Consider the following 18,374-nt stretch of genomic DNA (forward strand, 5'->3'; position numbering starts at 1 on the left):
TTGCAAAAAGTACTGTAATGTTATTATCTGGAATAGTGGTGGGACTGTGTGCGTTAAATGCCAGGCCTGATTTTTAGTCCTAGTCCAGCCCTGTTCAAGTGTGTCAGTCCTGTTCCTGCCAGTGTCATCGATCCTTTTAGTCTGTCATTCCTGTCAGTGTCTGTCAGTCCTGCAGGTGTGTCAGTCTCTTATCCCTGCCAGTCTCTGTCTGTCCTGTCAGTGTGTCAGTTTCCCTCTCTTACCAGTGTGTCTGTCTGTCCTGCCAGTGTGTCAGTCATCCATTACTGCCAGTGTAGCTGTCTTCCACTCCTGTCAGTGTAAGGGATTGTTTTGCTACTCTTGGAGGTTAAATGCTGAGTGAATGAGTAGGGGGGGAATATTTCTTCTCTGAGTTCTCTGAGTTCCCTGAATTAATCCTTTACATATAAATATGGATTTCAAAGTGTTCAATATATTCCTACATTCCTTAAGGCAGTTTACCTGCAGTCCAGTTAGCGGCATCAACCACACAGTGGACACAGCAAGAACTTCTGTTTCTATGGTAAGTGAATCTTAGTGTATGCACCACAGTACATAACTGAGACACACACTGTGTGGCAGATGCAGCTGTCTTCACCAAAGGTAAAATGCTATTGTATAGTGTGTAATATAACATTTTACCCTTTCAAATGTAATATTAGTCTAATCTGGTAATTAGATAAGACCATGTGAATAAGCAACATTTTGGGACTCAACTGTATTTGTTAAGTAAATAATTTAACTGCAAAAAGGTGTCTGTTTCGGGTTTAATGTGTGAGGCTTTTTTTTTGCTTTGATCCGAAATCAAGCATTCAGAAACACCCCTGCAGACATCCTGCGCTTGCCCCTGGTATCATATGCAAAATCACTCTACGCATGCACCATATGCCAGTAAATGCAGCCATGTCCACTCCATCTTCGAACGCGAAGGACACTTGCTACGGTCTATGATTTCGGAAGGGAATGGAGTGGGAAAGGAGCATTTGGTCATAGTCAAATTACAGTAAGGGTGTGCCAAACTCAAGCACACGCAGCCATGTCCGAATCAAGCTCTGCATTTCTCACAAATACTTGTTTTTCTGCTGTATCTTTTGCTCCAGCTACAGGGCTACTGTAGTCCCGATCAGTAGTGATGACAGTCTCATATGCATTATATAATATGTTTGCAATCAGGAGCAAATGTAAAAATTTATTTTATGTTCAATAGACATTAAGAACATCCTAATAAATGTGGTGCAGCTGTAGGTATATCTTAACACAATGTCCTTTTAAAGTGATGTGTGCCTTCTTCTTCAAAGAAGTGTGTCACTTGCTCTTTTTCCTCCAGTGTTACATATAAACAAAGAAGAACATAGTGCAAACGGTGCTAACTCTTAAAGCTAAACAACTGCAATCTCCAGTGTAATACTGGAGGAAAAAGAGAAAGAAGAAGGCACACATCACTTAAAAGGGACACTGTGTTAAGATATGCCTACAGCTACACCACCCTGATCAAGCCTAATCTTGTCTGATCTTGTAAGTTAAGCACAATTGGTTTGGGCTAGTACTTGGATGGGAGACCACCTGGGGATACCAAGTGCTGTAGGCTAAAGTATAATTAAATTGTTATTGTATAATTTACCAATAACGAACAGTACACTTTATTTGTGTTTTGGATATTTTGTAATATTGGTTAAATTGGATGTTAAACTAAGGTGTATAATGTTTCAATTGGAGGTAGTGCAGGGGAATCTAAAACATTTATTTATTAAACTAATAAATGTATTTCATGTGGAAAAAAAACACTTTTCTTTTTTTACTTTTTTGTCATTAATGCCTATATTATTAACAGGTGATATTAATTTAAAAAAAATGTGCGTGTTCTTTTGCTAATTTATAATCCACATACGTATTGAATATATTCTGCAGTGTTTTGTGTAGTAGGGCAGAGCAGACCTACACCCGACTACATCAGTACAAGTATCTAGAGATCAGTGCCTTGTTAAATTTGGGAGTCCACAGAGATGATTTACATGCGTTTTAAAACAAACGAGCGTTGCGCTCACTATGCATGCCTTAATGAGTCAGGCATTCATTTTGGCCATGAAATCCGTGCACTTTCCCATTGGTGCAACTGGGAAAAAGTAGGCAAAGAGACACCCCAAAATGGAATTTGCATTGCAGTTGTACACTTTTGTAAATGACCCTTATTGTCTACAGCTGCTCAATATCAATAAATGTAAACTTTTTATCCCAAATTTGATTGTATGGAATCAGGGCCGGACTGGGACTAAAAATCAGCCCTGGCATTTAAAGCACGCAGGCCCACCTCTGTTGATTAGCAGGGAAAAAAAATGTGTGCCGCAGTGCAGTGGCGGTGCCGCCAAGGGCGTAGCTACATTATGTTGGGGGCGTGGTCAAAATGGTGCGTTGATACATACATTATAATAAAACATTACATTTATCAGACCCTTCCCATCCACATTACGCCCCCCCAGATACATTATGACACCCCCAGCCCACTGTACTTATCTATGCTTCTGATGCTGCTGACATTCCTGTAGAGTGAGCAGGGAAGCTCTTAGTCTCATGAGATTAATAAATCTCGTGAGACTTAGAGCTCCTCGGCTTGCTCTGCAGGCTGTGCCCTGTCCGGGACGGAGCACAGATGCTCCTGCTGACCAACTGGATTAAGGCTCGGGGGGCCCAGGCACTTAAGTCAGGGGGGCTCCTATGATGTAATTTGGCTATTAGACAAATTTTTGACAAATACAAAGGCAATACTGTGTGCACTACTGTTAGGTGCATGCAGTTCTGCCTTAACAAGCAGTACAGTGTGAAGCAGGACATATCTCCCAACTGTTCTTGTAGTCAGACCAAATCCTGACTAAGTGGGACAGTCACCCACCAAATTCAGAACAGTTGGCAGACTGTCCTGGTCTCTCCTACCTGTCTTGTCATGGTCACCACTTGTGGCTGCTGGTGTCTTTAGATCAGTTGCTGCTTGTCTGGATCCTGGAATGCTGGATGCCCTATTTGGAGAAAAAAATGAGCAGTTGAAATTTAGCCCTGGTGTTAAATCAATATAGCATCCATGTTTTAAAATTAGGCCTCACTGCAGCCACAACATTAAAATACTAGTATTCACATTTGATAAATACATCTATTTCCCTTCAACTAGCCCTGACATTAAATAGTATTCCCATTTAATAAATAAAACTATTTCCCTCTCTCCAAAGCACCCCAGCATTAAATTAAAAATGCAATCACCCCATCTGAAATTGATAGGCCCCACTATTAAATTGCCCCCACCATCACCCCACAAATTGAATAGCACCCAATAATTAGGCCCCACCTGCAATTCCCTATTAGATTAACAGCCTACCTCCCATATTATATTAAGAGCTACCCATACACACATTATTGTCATACACCGGCCCTCACACACACACACATTATGGTCATACGCCGGCCCACACACACATACTATAGTTATATTGTTACACACATACACACTATAATCATACCCTGTCACACACACATACTATAGTTATACTGTTACACACATACACACTATAATCATAAAGGTCATTCTTTGGATATTTTTTTGGGGGGTTATTTTTTGGGTTATTTGTATTCATTGTCATTCAGAGCTTGATTTATATATTTTTTAACTTTGTCGATCCCATTTTTATTGGCGCCTGTCAGTAAATTCTGTGTTATTTTTTGTTCCACTATAATCATACCCTGTCACACAAATAGCTCCCCTGTCACACAAATAGCTCCCCTGTCACACAAAGAGCTCCACTGTCACACAAATAGCTCCTCTGTCACACAAATAGCTCCCCTGCCACACAAATAGCTCCCCTGTCACTTATATAGATTCCCTGTCACACATATAGATCCCCTGTCACACATATAGATCCCTTGTCACACATATAGATTCCCTGTCACTCATATAGATCCTGTCACACAAATAGCTCCCCTGTCACACAAATAGCTCCCCTGTCACACATATAGATCCCCTGTCACACATATAGATCCCCTGTCACTCATATAGATCCCCTGTCACACAAATAGATCCCCTGTCACACATATAGATCCCCTGTCACACATTTAGATCCCCTGTCACACATATAGCTCCCCTGTCACACATATAGCTCCCCTGTCACACATATAGATCCCCTGTCACACATATAGATCCCCTGTCACACATATAGATCCCCTGTCACTTATATAGATCCCCTGTCTCACACAAACTAACCGCCCCCCCCCTCTTACCTTGTGCCCTCCGCGGCGCGCTGTGTAGTCTCTCCTAACACATGGTGCTCGTCCCATGTGACATCTCCAGAGCCATTCATAGAAGAGAGGGGAGGAGGGGAGGCGCGGCCATACCAGGAAGTAAGTGTAGTGCCGACCCCACCGCTCAGCACACAGACTGTCATGCCGAATTCTGGCATGACAGTCTGTGTGCTGAGCGAAGGGGCCGGCCAGCTAGTAACCGGCCCATCTGACCATCGGCCCTTCTGGCATTTGCCAGAAGTGCCAGATGGCCAGTTCGGCCCTGTATGGAATCCTGGCCAGTATATGTTCTTTAGTCTATTTAGCTATGGGTTCTTGGAAGACAGAATTTCTTTGGTCCTTTCAGTGTGCTGTAACATATTATATGTTACATGTGAATTTGCTTTGTTTTCTTAGATTGTTGTTGTAATTTTAGTGTGTTAACCTGCAGTAATATGCTTTCTCTTGCAGTCTGACCATATTGCAACAATGGTAAAAGCGCTGAGGATATTGGGCATCTTGCTTCTCTTGGTAGTCATTGCGTTCTACTATGGAATCACCAACAAGCAGCATTTTTTTTCCTATATGACTTTTATATCACAAGGAAAAATATTTAAAGAGTTGACCTCAAAACTGCTACCAACTCACGAAGATGCCACAGATGTGCCGACTAATATAACAACAGGAAACATTTCTTCAAGCTCTCCATCTCCATTAGACATTTTAGAAGGAGGGGATAATATCTTTTTTTTGGAGACCACAGACAGAATGCAACCACCTTCGCTAGTGCTATGTGCCATTGAGTCAGCAGCTCGTGTGTACAAGGACAGACCCGTAGTCTTCTTCATGAAAGGATTAAAAGATACTAACTCTGAAGCCACAGCAAAGAAATATTTCCCAGCCCTGTCATCTTTTACTAATGTGTATTTCTTTCCTTTGAAAATGGAAGATATTCTTAAAGACACCCCACTTCTCCCCTGGTACACAAAGGTACGTAACACAATAATGCTCTCAGGTATAAATCATACTGCAAAATTGAACTACACTATATTGTAGATGCTGTCATATGTATGCCTTCAGAGAAAACATACGTCATACATGGTACATAACACTGCAATGATAGAGGCATAAGGCTCCTCATTTTGAAAACAAGCACAAAACATTGCAAGCTGGTTGTTGGATTGAGGTAAAGAAAGAAGCAACTATTTCCTGTGCGTGGGATTGGTGGTAGTCAAATTTTCAATGGAAGCAATCCCTACACTTATCCTGTCAACATGAAAATGCCGACATTTCCATTTGACCTACACAGCGAAAATAGCGACAGTGTGATTGCCGACAGTGACAATGCTGACAATCACAATGCCGACATTAATCAGCAATGCCTGCAGGTCCGGCGGCTATACAGCCTCCGGATCCGCTGGCACAAAACTTTTACAAAAGAAATTAAAACAGTAATTACAGAAAAAACTTTCCCCTCCTCCATCTCAAAACACCTAAAAACTTGTGCTGTCAGCTGTCAGACCCGGCAATAATACAGCTGCCAAACCCGCAAGTCGGCACACAAAGGGTTAGTGTGGACCCCTGCTCCCTAATCAGATTAACGCTAGTGCTGCCAGCCTAATGCTGGCATTAGCAAGATTGCGGGGACAAAATGCCTTGTTTCCCCCCAATTTTACTAGAATGAGCACTAGGGTGTGTCAGCCGGGACTGGTGACAGTACAGCAGGGGAACGCCGCAGTGTGCAGTCCCCCTGCCATGATGACAACCAGCCCCAGGCTTAACAGCAATAAAAATGTTCCCCCTCCCTACTGGTACCCAGCACTGTGCTGAAAGCACTAGGGCTCTTTTCACAGCCTGAGTGGTGGGTGTGGGGTAATAAAAGAGTTACATTTTATGAAGTGTTATGTCTGTTTTGTCGCTTACGAATAAACATTGTCTGATGCGATTATTGTGGTTCCAACGCACAAAGAGATTTAGTAGCAAAAGATAACAGGATTTACAACAAGCCGTTATGACTAGAGATGGGCGGGTCCGGTTCCCCGAAAACCGAACCCACCCGAACTTTGGGTATCCGAGTACCGAGCTGAGCAGCTCGGTACTCTCCCGCCCGTTCCGAATCCAAATCGAGGCCGAACGTCATTGTGACGTCGTCGGATCTCGGGGCTCGGCTCTCGCGATACTTCAACATTATAAATACACGCCTCCACAGCAATCCATCGCCATTTGACAGAGAGAGAGCAGGGTGTAGTCACAGGCTGATTAGAGCAGGGACAGAGAATCCAATATTCTTCTTGCAATTGCTCTAACAAAAATCACTAGAGAAGAGAGGAGGATAGAGGTTTATTATTTTTTGTTAATATTTGGCACTCCCCAGTGCTTTTGGGGTGTCCCCCATAATTGTGCATAAATATTTCTGGCTGTCAAAAGTCATATCTGTCAGCAGTATCTACCAAATAATTGTTAGCACTCCTAAGTGCTTTTGGGGTGTCCCCCATAATTGTGCATAAATATTTCTGGCTGTCAAAAGTCATATCTGTCAGCAGTATCTACCAACTAATTTTTTGCACTCCTCAGTGCTTTTGGGGTGTCCCCCATAATTGTGCATAAATATTTCTGGCTGTCAAAAGTCATATCTGTCAGCAGTATCTACCAACTAATTTTTTGCACTCCTCAGTGCTTTTGGGGTGTCCCCCATAATTGTGCATAAATATTTCTGGCTGTCAAAAGTCATATCTGTCAGCAGTATCTACCAAATAATTTTTAGCACTCCTCGGTGCTTTTGGGGTGTCCCCCATAATTGTGCATAAATATTTCTGGCTGTCAAAAGTCATATCTGTCAGCAGTATCTACCAAATAATTTTTAGCACTCCTCAGTGCTTTTGGTGTGTCCTCCATAATTGTGCATAAATATTTCTGGCTGTCAAAAGTCATATCTGTCAGCAGTATCTACCAAATAATTTTTAGCACTCCTCAGTGCTTTTGGGGTGTCCTCCATAATTGTGCATAAATATTTCTGGCTGTCAAAAGTCATATCTGTCAGCAGTATCTACCAAATAATTATTAGCACTCCCCAGTGCTTTGCGCTCAGAATGGATTCAAAGCAGTCCACATATGATCAGAATGAGCAACCAGGTTCTGTCACCAGTCCTGATGTTAGTGTTCCCAGTACGTCATCTGGCCAAGGCGATGTCAAACAACAGAGTGTTTCCAAATTAGTGCAAAAAACAAAAACCCCAAAAAATTTTACTGTATTGAAGCGAAAAAGAAGTGTAACTGAGCAAAAGTTAAGTGCCGATAAAAAAAAAATTGCAAGCATGCCATTCTACACACACAGTGGCAAAGAGAGAATGAGGCCTTCACCTTTGGTTATTAGTGGCAGATCCCAAAAAGTTACCGAGCCTACAATTGATGCACAACTACTGTTACGTGTCAAAGCCGAGCTGCAAGATAACAGTAAGGCATTAGAGGATAATGTTTGTTCTGAATCAGAAATGACACCAATCCCTGTGGAGAGTCCATCCAACAGTGGGATGTCTAATCGTGACCATTCTGTTAGTGTACCCATAAAGAAGGGCCCTTTCAGCAGTACTGCTGATGTGTGCCTGAACAGCCCGAGTGTAGCAGGTGATACATCAAGTGAGGATGACAATTTGGAAATAGAAGAGGATGAGGCTGAGATTTGTGGAGGTGACGAGGGCGCTAATGAGGATGTTGATGATTATGATGCAGACAGATACCAAATTACCTTTCTCAATTTCTATTTATATTCTAGATTATATAACGGCTGAATAGTTTTCTATTTTACTCCTAGTGGAGAGGGGATCTGATGCAGACAGATACCAAACTGCCTTTGTCCATTTCTTTCTAAATTCGAATTTCTAGTTCCACAGTCTATGCAGGCTGCTTTTTTATATTCAACTACAAGTGGATGGTGGGGGGGGGGGGGCATAGATAGCCACCAAACTACCGTGGTCCATTTAATTTTACTTTCTAGTTCCACAATCTGTGCAGGCTGCTTTTTTTAATATTCAACTACAAGTGGAGGGTGTAATATACACCCAAAGATGATGGCTACATTGCCAATAATCAAAGATGGAGGAGGTAGACAACCATGTTTGTCTGTATAATTTGCAGACAAGTGTTCGAATTAAGGACGGCCTACCAGGGATTAAACTGTTTTTTTCATAATTTATTAGCTTTAGAATTACCTCACTTATCTAAGAAACTGGTGGAGCACTAAATTAGGCTATTTTAGACCAAAAAAATTGTATTTTTTTCAAAAATACCAAAACAAAACCAAACAAAACCAAAACCAAAACACGCAAGGGCGGTTTTGCAAAACCAAAACCAAAACACGAAGGTAATCCAGAATCCAAAACCAAAACACGGGGGTCAGTGACCATCTCTAGTTATGACGCATAAAAGGTATAACAATAAACAGAAAAGTATAAAAACGAATACATTACAATCTTAGCAAGCACATCCTGGGCCCATGTTCAGATACAGTCATGTTGTCTGTTGTCAGGAAGAATGAAAGAAAACACTGGCCCAGGAAGCGTATATACAGCTTGAATTAGCATAAACAGTGATGATGTCACGAATATACCTAGATAATACAAAGAGAGGTCTTCATTGGGCCAAGGTTAACAATGTTCCAGTTGTCTTATGGTCATAGGTCAGTTCATTTGATATTTTACAAGGATGGGGGGGCAACTTACTCCAACTGTTGCCTATATGTCTTCCCACTGAATAACCAGTTCATTTTTTCCCTGGTCTCAAAAATAAAGATTTCCTTTAACAAAATATACACAATATAAAAAATAAGTGCATTGCAATTATATAAATAAGCGCTCTTCGCTATTTCCTTTAAATCAATTTATAGCATTAGTTACTCATAATTGATCTAGTCACACTAATCCTAACCCTAACTTTAACCCTTAGATTAAATTGTTCAGTTTCCGGGTCCTGACATTTCCGCTTTAAATTCCGAAATCTTAATGCCGCTCTTATTAGTGACGTCAAAGTTAAGTGCCGCCTTTCAGTATGTTTGCAATTTATAACAATCTGCATTACAGTGTATTCGGAAATGTCCTCTGTCTATGTTAATGCAAGTCTTCTTTTAAACCATGTCTATGTTATTGTAATCATAGTGCCCGCTGCTCCTTCAAGCGGGCACTTAAAACTCACCTGTTCCTAAAGGCCTACCAACCATCCACTTAACCTCTCACCTCTTCTGGTTCTCCCCTGCCCCCTTTCTCTCTCCCCGTTGCTTCACTGGCTTCCTTCTGTACCTGATTCTGTTTACCCTCCCTTAGGATGTAAGCTCGTATGAGCAGGGCCCATCTTCCCTCCTGTCTCCATACCTGTTCTTCCGCCCCGTCTCTACTGTATCTGCCTGCCTGGAGATTCTGAAGTACTTTGTGTTTATTGTTCTGTACTGTTTTACCCTGTATAGTCTACTGTTCGTACCATGTACTGCACTGCGGAAACCTTGTGGCGCCTTACAAATAAACGATAATAATAATAGTAATCATAATTGTTTTGTCAATATCTTTGTTGCCGGTCTTAAAAGCGTCGGAATAGCAAGTAACACCGCTTTGCGAAAGAGTGGTTACCAAGGAAAACTCCCCCTACTACTTGAGTTAAAATGGATTGAGATATCTGCTGCTTTACATCTCTCATCGTTTTACTGAGCACTTCCCATAACAGTGTATGGGAAGTGCTCAGTAACGCTATGTAACAATGGCCAAAACTAAGTTTTTCAATCATGATAATGTACGCCATGATTGAAAACTTTCACTGAAAATAGCTCTGCTCCGAAGGGCAGAGCTGCACAACGCATGTGTGGAAGGATCACATGATCCCTCCATGTCACATGCTTCAGGTTCCTTCATTCAGGGATCTCTGTGTGCATGCCCGAGCCTACCGGTCGGCGCATGCACACAGGGATTGAAATAGGGGTGAGCAACATGGCATAACGAGGAGAAGAGCAGACTCAAGTGAAAGGTAAGTGATACTCTTCACAGGAAGAGCCGTTTTTCGGAACGGCTGTTCCTGTGTTGATTTTTTAATAAATATGAGAAACTTTTCAATCCGCATCTATGCAATGAGGATTGAAAAGTTTCTTCTGAAAAACCGAAGGGTAATAAATAGACCCCTTTGAGGGAATGTTGATAGTGTTGCACTTCTTTCATACACTGTCCATAGGTACAGTGATTTCTTTATGAAATAATAACTTTATTATAAACTATGCAGTTATATCATCATCCAGACAGAACACATCATGCATGTAACATCAACATGAGAGGAAACTAGATGATTTTTTCTACAACAGAGTAAATTACTATAAAACAGAGTGGGAACACAAAACACATTTAGGAACATTTCCACCTGCCGTTCCCCCAGTGTGATCGCTCAAGCAACATTAAGTCTGAATCTGTTGCTATATCTCAAAATCCCTTCTCAACAGATGAGGCTTAATCCACCCATCTTTCTGGATAGTCTGTGATGTCTTTCTCCAGCTAATGGACTAGTCCCTCTGCCCTTTTGCTCCCCATATTCCACCGCTCTGCTCCAGGAGTTTCCAATCTACCTGGTTGTAGACTTGTTGGTAGGTCAGATATACCTTCCCTGGATCCACCTAAATTGACTGCGGTGGCTTTATATGAGGCACACAGGTGCTTTACTTTTGTTTTTTCTGGTTCAGCGCCTTACTTCATCAGCCATGCTCTCTTCACCTTTGGTATTTGCTTTACAGTTGATTTCATTATCTTGTTCAGTGGTTATCTTGCTTGTGTTTTTGGAGTTTGTGCTCTCTTCTTTATTTGGATCTGCTGGGATCATCACTTGATGTCTCAGTCCCTCAACAAATGTTACACAATTGCTTGTAGTAATTTTTTTTCTGTTTTTGGATGTAAGATTCTGTATCTTTTGTAACATTCGCTGTAACCAGCAAGAATCCCTTCCACTGCCTGGTTCTGCAGTTTACTGAGTCTTTCCACGGAAATGTAGACAAATGCTTTACACCCGAAAACTCTACTAGTGAAAGTTCCTACAGCGCTCCACTATCAACTGCAGCCCAATTAGTTTTAAAATAAACCATACACCAGTTTACAATACATATAACCATAACAAATAAAAAAGTTTAAGCACTGTAAAAATCTCTTATTCGATCCATATAAAACATTAACAAAAATATACTTAAATTCATTAAATGTTGTTTGCAGATCTTCTGTTTCTCCAACAAATTTATCAAGTGTGATATAAAAAATAGAAAAAAAACACAATGATAGTGCAACACTTTTTGTACCAATAGTGTTCAAAATCCTTAACAATATGACTTACTCTATTGAAAGGAGCTCAATTAGGATCAAAGTTTCCAAGCGTGATAATCCCTCTAGTGTTGGAAAACTCACTAGAAGTCTTCTTTAACTTTTGCCTTTCAAATTACAATCTTTTTAATGATGTTTGTGAAAACACTTTCGACACGTGCTGTTAGAAAACTTACTAGAAATTTTCTTTTACTGTAGATACTGTGTAATTCTTTACCCTTACTCCCTCTTTGCTAAGTCCACGTCTTTTTGGCCCTTATGCATGTGTCTGGGCTTCTTATGCATGTGTCTGGGTAAATAACCTGTTGCAGATGGTGCTTCTTTCATACATTAATAACTTTATACAGGGTCATACTGGGCCACTGGGGGACTGGGCTATCCCCTAGTTGGTAGGGGGGAGCAGGAAACTTAAAAAAAAATTACTCATGTGACCGCAGCGCTCACTGACTCCTCTCTGCTTCGTTCGCACTGAATGTCGGGCCTGACGTCATCGCGCCCGATGTTCAGTGATGCGCGCCGCAGAGAGTAGTCGGGAAGAAGACAGAAGACAGAAGAGAAGAAAGAAGCCGATAGAAAAGGTAATTTAAGGAACAGAAGCAAGGGGGGAGCACGGCAGAGTGTGAAAAGGGGGAGCACGGCAGAGAGTGAAAAGGGGGAGCACAGACAGCATGGCAGAGAGTGAAAAGGAGGAGCACAGACAGCATGGCAGAGTGTACAGGGGGGCCAATGCAGCATGGCAGAGTGTGAAGGGGGGCCAAAGCAGTATGGCACAGGGTGAAGGGGGGCCAAAGCGGCATGGCACAGGGAGATGAAGGGGGAACAGGAAAAGGGGGGAGCAAAAGCAGCATGGCACAGGGTGATGAAGGGGGGCCAGGAGAAGGGGGGGGCAAAAGCAGCATGGAGGGCACAGTGTGATCATAAGGAGGCACAGCATGGTGATGAAGGGGCACAGTAATGTGTGTGTGATGGCACAGCAGGCTTGTGGGAATGCAATGTGTGTGTGGTAGGTGGTGGCTAAATAATGGGTGCTATTTTGTTTGTAGTATGAAGGTGAGGCAATTTAGTTTTATAGTGGAGACTATTAATTTAATATGGGGTGGTTTGGGGGGTTATAATTGAATGTGGGGCTGAGTTTGTGGAGCATGAGGTCTATTTATTAAATGTGAATATGAATTATTTAATGGCTGTGACGGTTGCGGGAAATAGGTATATTTATTATACATAAATGCGACTAATTTATTGCAGGGACTGTCTGGAGGGAGGGAAATAGGTTTATTAAATGGGAATACTATTAATTTAATGTTGGGGCTGGAGGAAGGCCTAAGTATTAATTGTGGGTCCTACTGATTTAACGCCGGGGCTGTATGGAATTTTCTAAATGTACCCATTAGTTTTTTCAAATAGGGCCCCCAACATTCCAGGATACAAATAAGCTGCAACTAAAGAAACCAGCAGCCACAGGTGGTAAAAGTGACAAGAACAAGTAGTACAGTCTGTCAAATGTTCTGAGTCTAGTGCAGCCTTGGCTAACCTGTGGAACTCCAGGTGTTGTGAAACTACAAGTCCCAGTATACCCTTCCAGCAATAAGCTGCTACATATTGGCATATTGCTGGGGCTTGTAGTTTCACAACACCTGGAGTGCCACAGGTTCGCCAAGCCTCTTCTAGTGGGACAATCACGATTTTTGGTGACTGTTCTGCCCAATCTAAGGGGCAGGTCAAGACTGTGTACTCCATGTATGCAGACTGCATTCTTTATATACTACACTATGGTGCTAGTTGTCCTTCGTGGGCTGACCACTCCCCCTCTGGTGTCTGGTCTCGCCTCTATGATGGCTGTTCCCACCCCCTCTGGTGCGCTCTAGCATTCCAGTCCCCAGGAGGGCCCTTCATGCCAGAGTCCGACACTGACTTTATATCAAACTATGCAGTTATATCAGCATACAGACAGAACACATCTTGCATGTAACATCAACATGAGAAGAAACTAGAAGATTTTTTGTGCAACATAGTAAAATACTATAATACAGAGTGACTACTGTCACGGTCTGCCTCCGTCTGCTTTGCAACATCTCCCTTTTAAATGCTGCTTGCATCCCGCAGCCCCTGTTTGTTTTTGAACTGTGCAGTATTTGTGTTCATTTTATATGTTGCAGCAGTACCTCTGATCACAAGAGGTGCTGCTATTGTGCCTTACTTGGTTGTATCAGAGGTTAACCTGCTTTCATTATCTCATGCACCCTTCTCCAGAGGGGGCGCTGCCCTTACAGTCTTCACCAGAGGGGGCGCTGCCCTTACAGTCTTCTTCCATATATACCTGTCTCTCCCAGCATTCAGGGCTGATGTCACATCCTGTTATTACTTGTTCCTGCCTTCTGATATGCTTTTGGTTAATTGCTGCTTAGGATTTGTTCATATTACCTCCTGCTTCCTGCATCAGCTTTGCACATGGTATTTACTACAAACTTGATTACCTGCTATTTGTACATTTCTGCAAATAAACACAGTGTTTTCACCATATTCGTGGCTCCTAGCTGTATTCCTGTAGGTAACGTGACAGTATAACCAGCCCACAAAAACAGCTTAGGAGTCAGGTGAAAGTTTTGTTTTATTTTTGGGACCTTTTTTCTGCAATCAATTTTTCATTTGTTTTTTGCAACATGTCTGTTTCACCAATCTTGGAATTGCCACTGCTACAAACTTTACAGATGGACATTATCTTGCTATGTTCTCAGCTTGCTAGATTTTCCTCTTTACAAGTGGACCCTCTCAGGAGACTGTCTGATTATGTCTCTTCTAATACAGAAGCTGCTGGTCTGTCTCAATCCACCTTTACTGCTTCTGAACCTGTGCAAATAGCACCTCTTAATTGTGCTTCTACAAATTTGCTGTTCAGTAAGAACTATGGGGTGGCTAATTCCCGGTTCACAGGTGGTCCACGCTCTCATCTGACCGAAGAGGAGCGACAACGCAGAATAACAAACAAGTTGTGTCTCTACTGTGCCAGCAATGCACATTTCTTGCAGGAAAGTCCTATACATAGACCACGTCAGCTTACTGAACAATCCCCTGTTGTTTCCACTCGGCATTCCAAATTTGTTTATGCTCCACCATTTCTGTTCTCTGGGAAGAGACCCAATCTGCCAGCTCCAGCCGCCTGTCCTGAGGCGCCAGCTCCAGCCGCCTGTCCTGAGGCACCAACTGCCTCTGTCTCCTGTTTCGAGGTGCCAGCCTCTGTCTCCTGTTCCGAGGTCCGGTCCCGAATCTTCAGCCGCTGTGTCCGGTCCCGAGTCTTCAGCCGCTGTGTCCAGTTCCGAGTCTTCAGCCGCTGTGTCCAATTCCGAGTCTTCAGCCGCTGTGTCCAGTTCCTTGTCTTCAGCCGCTGTCTCTGTTCCTGAGCTACAGGCTGCACCAGAGGGGGCGCTGCCCTTAAAGTCTTCTCCAGAGGGGGCGCTGCCCTTACAGTCTTCTCCAGATGGGGCGCTGCCCTTACAGTCTTCTACAAAGGGGGCACTGCCCTTACAGTCTTCTCCAGAGGGGGCGCTGCCCTTACAGTCTTCTCCAGAGGGGACGCTGCCCTTACAGTCTGCTCCAGAAGAGTTGCCTGTCCATGCGGTTCAGCCAGAGTTGCCTGTCCATGCGGTATAGTCCGAGTTGCCTGTCCGAGTTCCGAGTCTTCAGCCGCTGTCTCTGTTCCTGAGCTACAGGCTGCTCCAGAGGGGGCGCTGCCCTTAAAGTCTGCTCCAGAGGGGGCGCTGCCATCAAAGTCTGCTCCAGAGGGGGCGCTGCCCTTACAGTTTTCTCCAGAGGGGGCGCTGCCCTGACAGTCTTCTCCAGATGGGGCGCTGCCCTTACAGTCTTCTCCAGAGGAGGCACTGCCCTTAGTCTACTCCAGAGGGGGCGCTGCCCTTACAGTCTTCTCCAGATGGGGCGCTGCCCTTTACAGTCTTCTCCAGATGGGGCGCTGCCCTTACAGTCTGCTCCAGAGGGGGCGCTGCCCTTACAGTCTTCACCAGAGGGGGCGCTGTCCTTACAGTCTTCTCCAGAGGGGGCGCTGCCCTTACAGTCTTCACCAGATGGGGCGCTGCCCTTACATTCTTCTCCAGAGGGGGCACTGCCCTTACAGTCTTCACCAGAGGGGGCGCTGCCCTTACAGTCTTCTCCAGAGTGGGCGCTGCCCTTACAGTCTTCTCCAGAGGGGGCACTGCCCTTACAGTCTTCGCCAGAGGGGGCGCTGCCCTTACAGTCTTCACCAGAGGGGACGCTGCCCTTACAGTCTTCTCCAGAGAGGGTGCTGCCCTTACAGTTTTCACCAGAGGGGGCGCTGCCCTTACAGTCTTCTCCAGATGGGGCGCTGCCCTTACAGTCTTCTCCAGAGAGGGCGCTGCCCTTACAGTCTTTGCCAGAGGGGGCGCTGCCCTTACAGTCTTCTCCAGATGGGGCGCTGCCCTTACAGTCTTCTCCAGAGGGGGCACTGCCCTTACAGTCTTCTCCAGAGTGGGCGCTACCCTTACAGTGTTCTCCAGATGGGGCGCTGTCCCTACAGTCTTCTCCAGAGGGGGCACTGTCCTTAAAGTCTGCTCCAGAGGGGGCGCTGCCGTCAAAGTCTGCTCCAGAGAGGGCGCTGGCCTTACAGTTTTCTCCAGAGGGGGCGCTGCCCTTACAGTCTTCACCAGAGGGGGCGCTGCCCTTACAGTCTTCTTCAGATGGGGCGCTGCCCTTACAGTCTTCTCCAGAGGGGGCACTGCCCTTACAGTCTTCACCAGAGGGGGCGCTGCCCTTACAGTCTTCTCCAGATGGGGCGCTGCCCTTACAGTCTTCACCAGAGGGGGCGCTGCCCTTACAGTCTTCTCCAGATGGGGCGCTGCCCTTACAGTCTTCTCCAGAGGGGGCGCTGCCCTTACAGTCTTCACCAGAGGGGGCGCTGCCCTTACAGTCTTCTCCAGATGGGGCGCTGCCCTTACAGTCTTCTCCAGAGGGGGCACTGCCCTTACAGTCTTCTCCAGAGTGGGCGCTGCCCTTACAGTCTTCTCCAGAGTGGGCGCTGCCCCTACAGTCTTCTCCAGAGGGGGCACTGCCCTTACAGTCTACTCCAGAGGGGGCGCTGCCCTTACAGTCTGCTCCAGAAGAGTTGCCTGTCCATGCGGTTCAGCCCGAGTTGCCTGTCCATGCGGTTCAGCCCAAATTGCCTGTCCATGCGGTTCAGCCAGAGTTGCCTGTCCATGCGGTTCAGCCCGAGTGTCCTGTCCATGCGGTTCAGCCCGAGTTTCCTGTCCATGCGGTTCAGCCCGAGTTGCCTGTCCATGCGGTTTAGCCCGAGTTGCCTGTCCATGCGGTTCAGCCTGAGTTGACTGTCCCTGCGGTTCAGCCCGAGTTGCCACTCTATGCGGTTCAGCCCGAGTTACCACTTGGTGCTGTCTGCTCTGAGGCTTCTCACAGCGCTGTCCCCTCCGAGGCTTCTCACAGCGCTGTCCCCTCTGAGACTTCTCACAGCACTGTCCTCTCCAAGCCTGCCGCCCAGTCCGGGCCTGCCGCCCAGTCCGGGCCTGCTGCCAAGCCTGCCGCCCAGTCCGGGTCTGCTGCCAAGTCTGAACCATCCATTGCCGAGGGTACCAAGTCTGAGCCACCACCTACCTTCAATGGGGATATACAGCAATTTAATGCTCTGATTAATTTTTTTATATCCTATTTACCATCAGTACCTGACCTAGCTAACCAACGGAAGCAAGTATATTACCTGTTATCCAACTTTACAGGAAAAGCTTTGTAATGGGCGAGCCCCTTTATTAAGATCAGAGATCCTATCCTTTCTGATTTACAGCTTTTTTGTGAAGCAGTGTTCAAAGAATTTGCTCCAACACTTGTCAGCCGTACTCCCTGCAGGTCTTCTGTGCCATCTTCTTTGTCTCCAGTTGCCCAAGCCTTGAAGTTGCCTTCATGTTCTATTCGATTTGAACAACCCTGTAACCTTTAAAGGCTCATAAAAAGAAAGAAAAGAAGAAGAAAAAAGGGTCTTCTGGATCTCAGCTCTCTTCTGACATGGTCTACTATGCCTCTCCGCCCATGGATGAGGGCTTTTCTGCCGGGGCCCCAATTCTGGACTATGATTCAGATGAACTCAGACATTTTTGGTAATTGGGCGTCTGGAATCCGCCCTTTAAGGGGGAGGTACTGCCACGGTCTGCCTCCGTCTGCTTTGCAACATCTCCCTTTTGAATGCTGCTTGCATCCCACAGCCCCTGTTTGTTTTGAACTGTGCAGTATTTGTGTTCATTTTATATGTTGCAGCAGTACCTCTGATCACCAGTGGTGCTGCTATTGTGCCTTACTTGGTTGTATCAGGGGTTAACCTGCCCTCATTATCTCATATATTCCATATATACCTGTCTCTCCCAGCATTCAGGGCTGGTTATTGTTGTCATATCCTGATGTCACATCCTGTTATTACTTGTTCCTGCCTTCTGATATGCTTCTGGTTACTTGCTGCTTGGGATTTGTTCATATTTTCTCCTGCTTCCTGCATCAGCTTTGCACATGGTATTTACTAGAAACTTGATTACCTGCTATTTGTAAAATTTCTGCAAATAAACACAGAGTGGTTTCACCATATTCATGGCTCCTGGCTGTATTCCTGTAGGTAACGTGACAACTACACAATAACACATTTAGGAAGCACTCCACCTGCAGTCCCTTCAATGTAATCACTCATGCAACATTAAGTCTGAATCTGTTCCTATATCTCTTTTTAAATATGCTTTAGATAAA

At 44.6% G+C, this 18,374-nt stretch overlaps 1 protein-coding gene across 6 annotated transcripts in view; it reads left to right on the top strand.

Annotated features, from left to right (window-relative positions):
* The window catches only part of LOC142143592 (alpha-1,4-N-acetylglucosaminyltransferase-like), a 292,621-nt gene that overhangs the window by 253,826 nt on the left and 20,421 nt on the right, over positions 1-18,374 (top strand). For all 6 annotated transcript variants that reach the window (XM_075201556.1, XM_075201555.1, XM_075201550.1 and 3 more), the window contains one exon: positions 4,750-5,268. In XM_075201556.1, the coding sequence (XP_075057657.1) occupies positions 4,768-5,268 (501 nt within the window). In that variant the 5' untranslated portion in view covers positions 4,750-4,767. The remainder of the gene's footprint in view (positions 1-4,749; positions 5,269-18,374) is intronic.

This window comes from Mixophyes fleayi, chromosome 3 (genome assembly GCF_038048845.1).
Source record: "Mixophyes fleayi isolate aMixFle1 chromosome 3, aMixFle1.hap1, whole genome shotgun sequence".
NCBI classification, from domain to species: Eukaryota; Metazoa; Chordata; class Amphibia; order Anura; family Limnodynastidae; genus Mixophyes; species Mixophyes fleayi.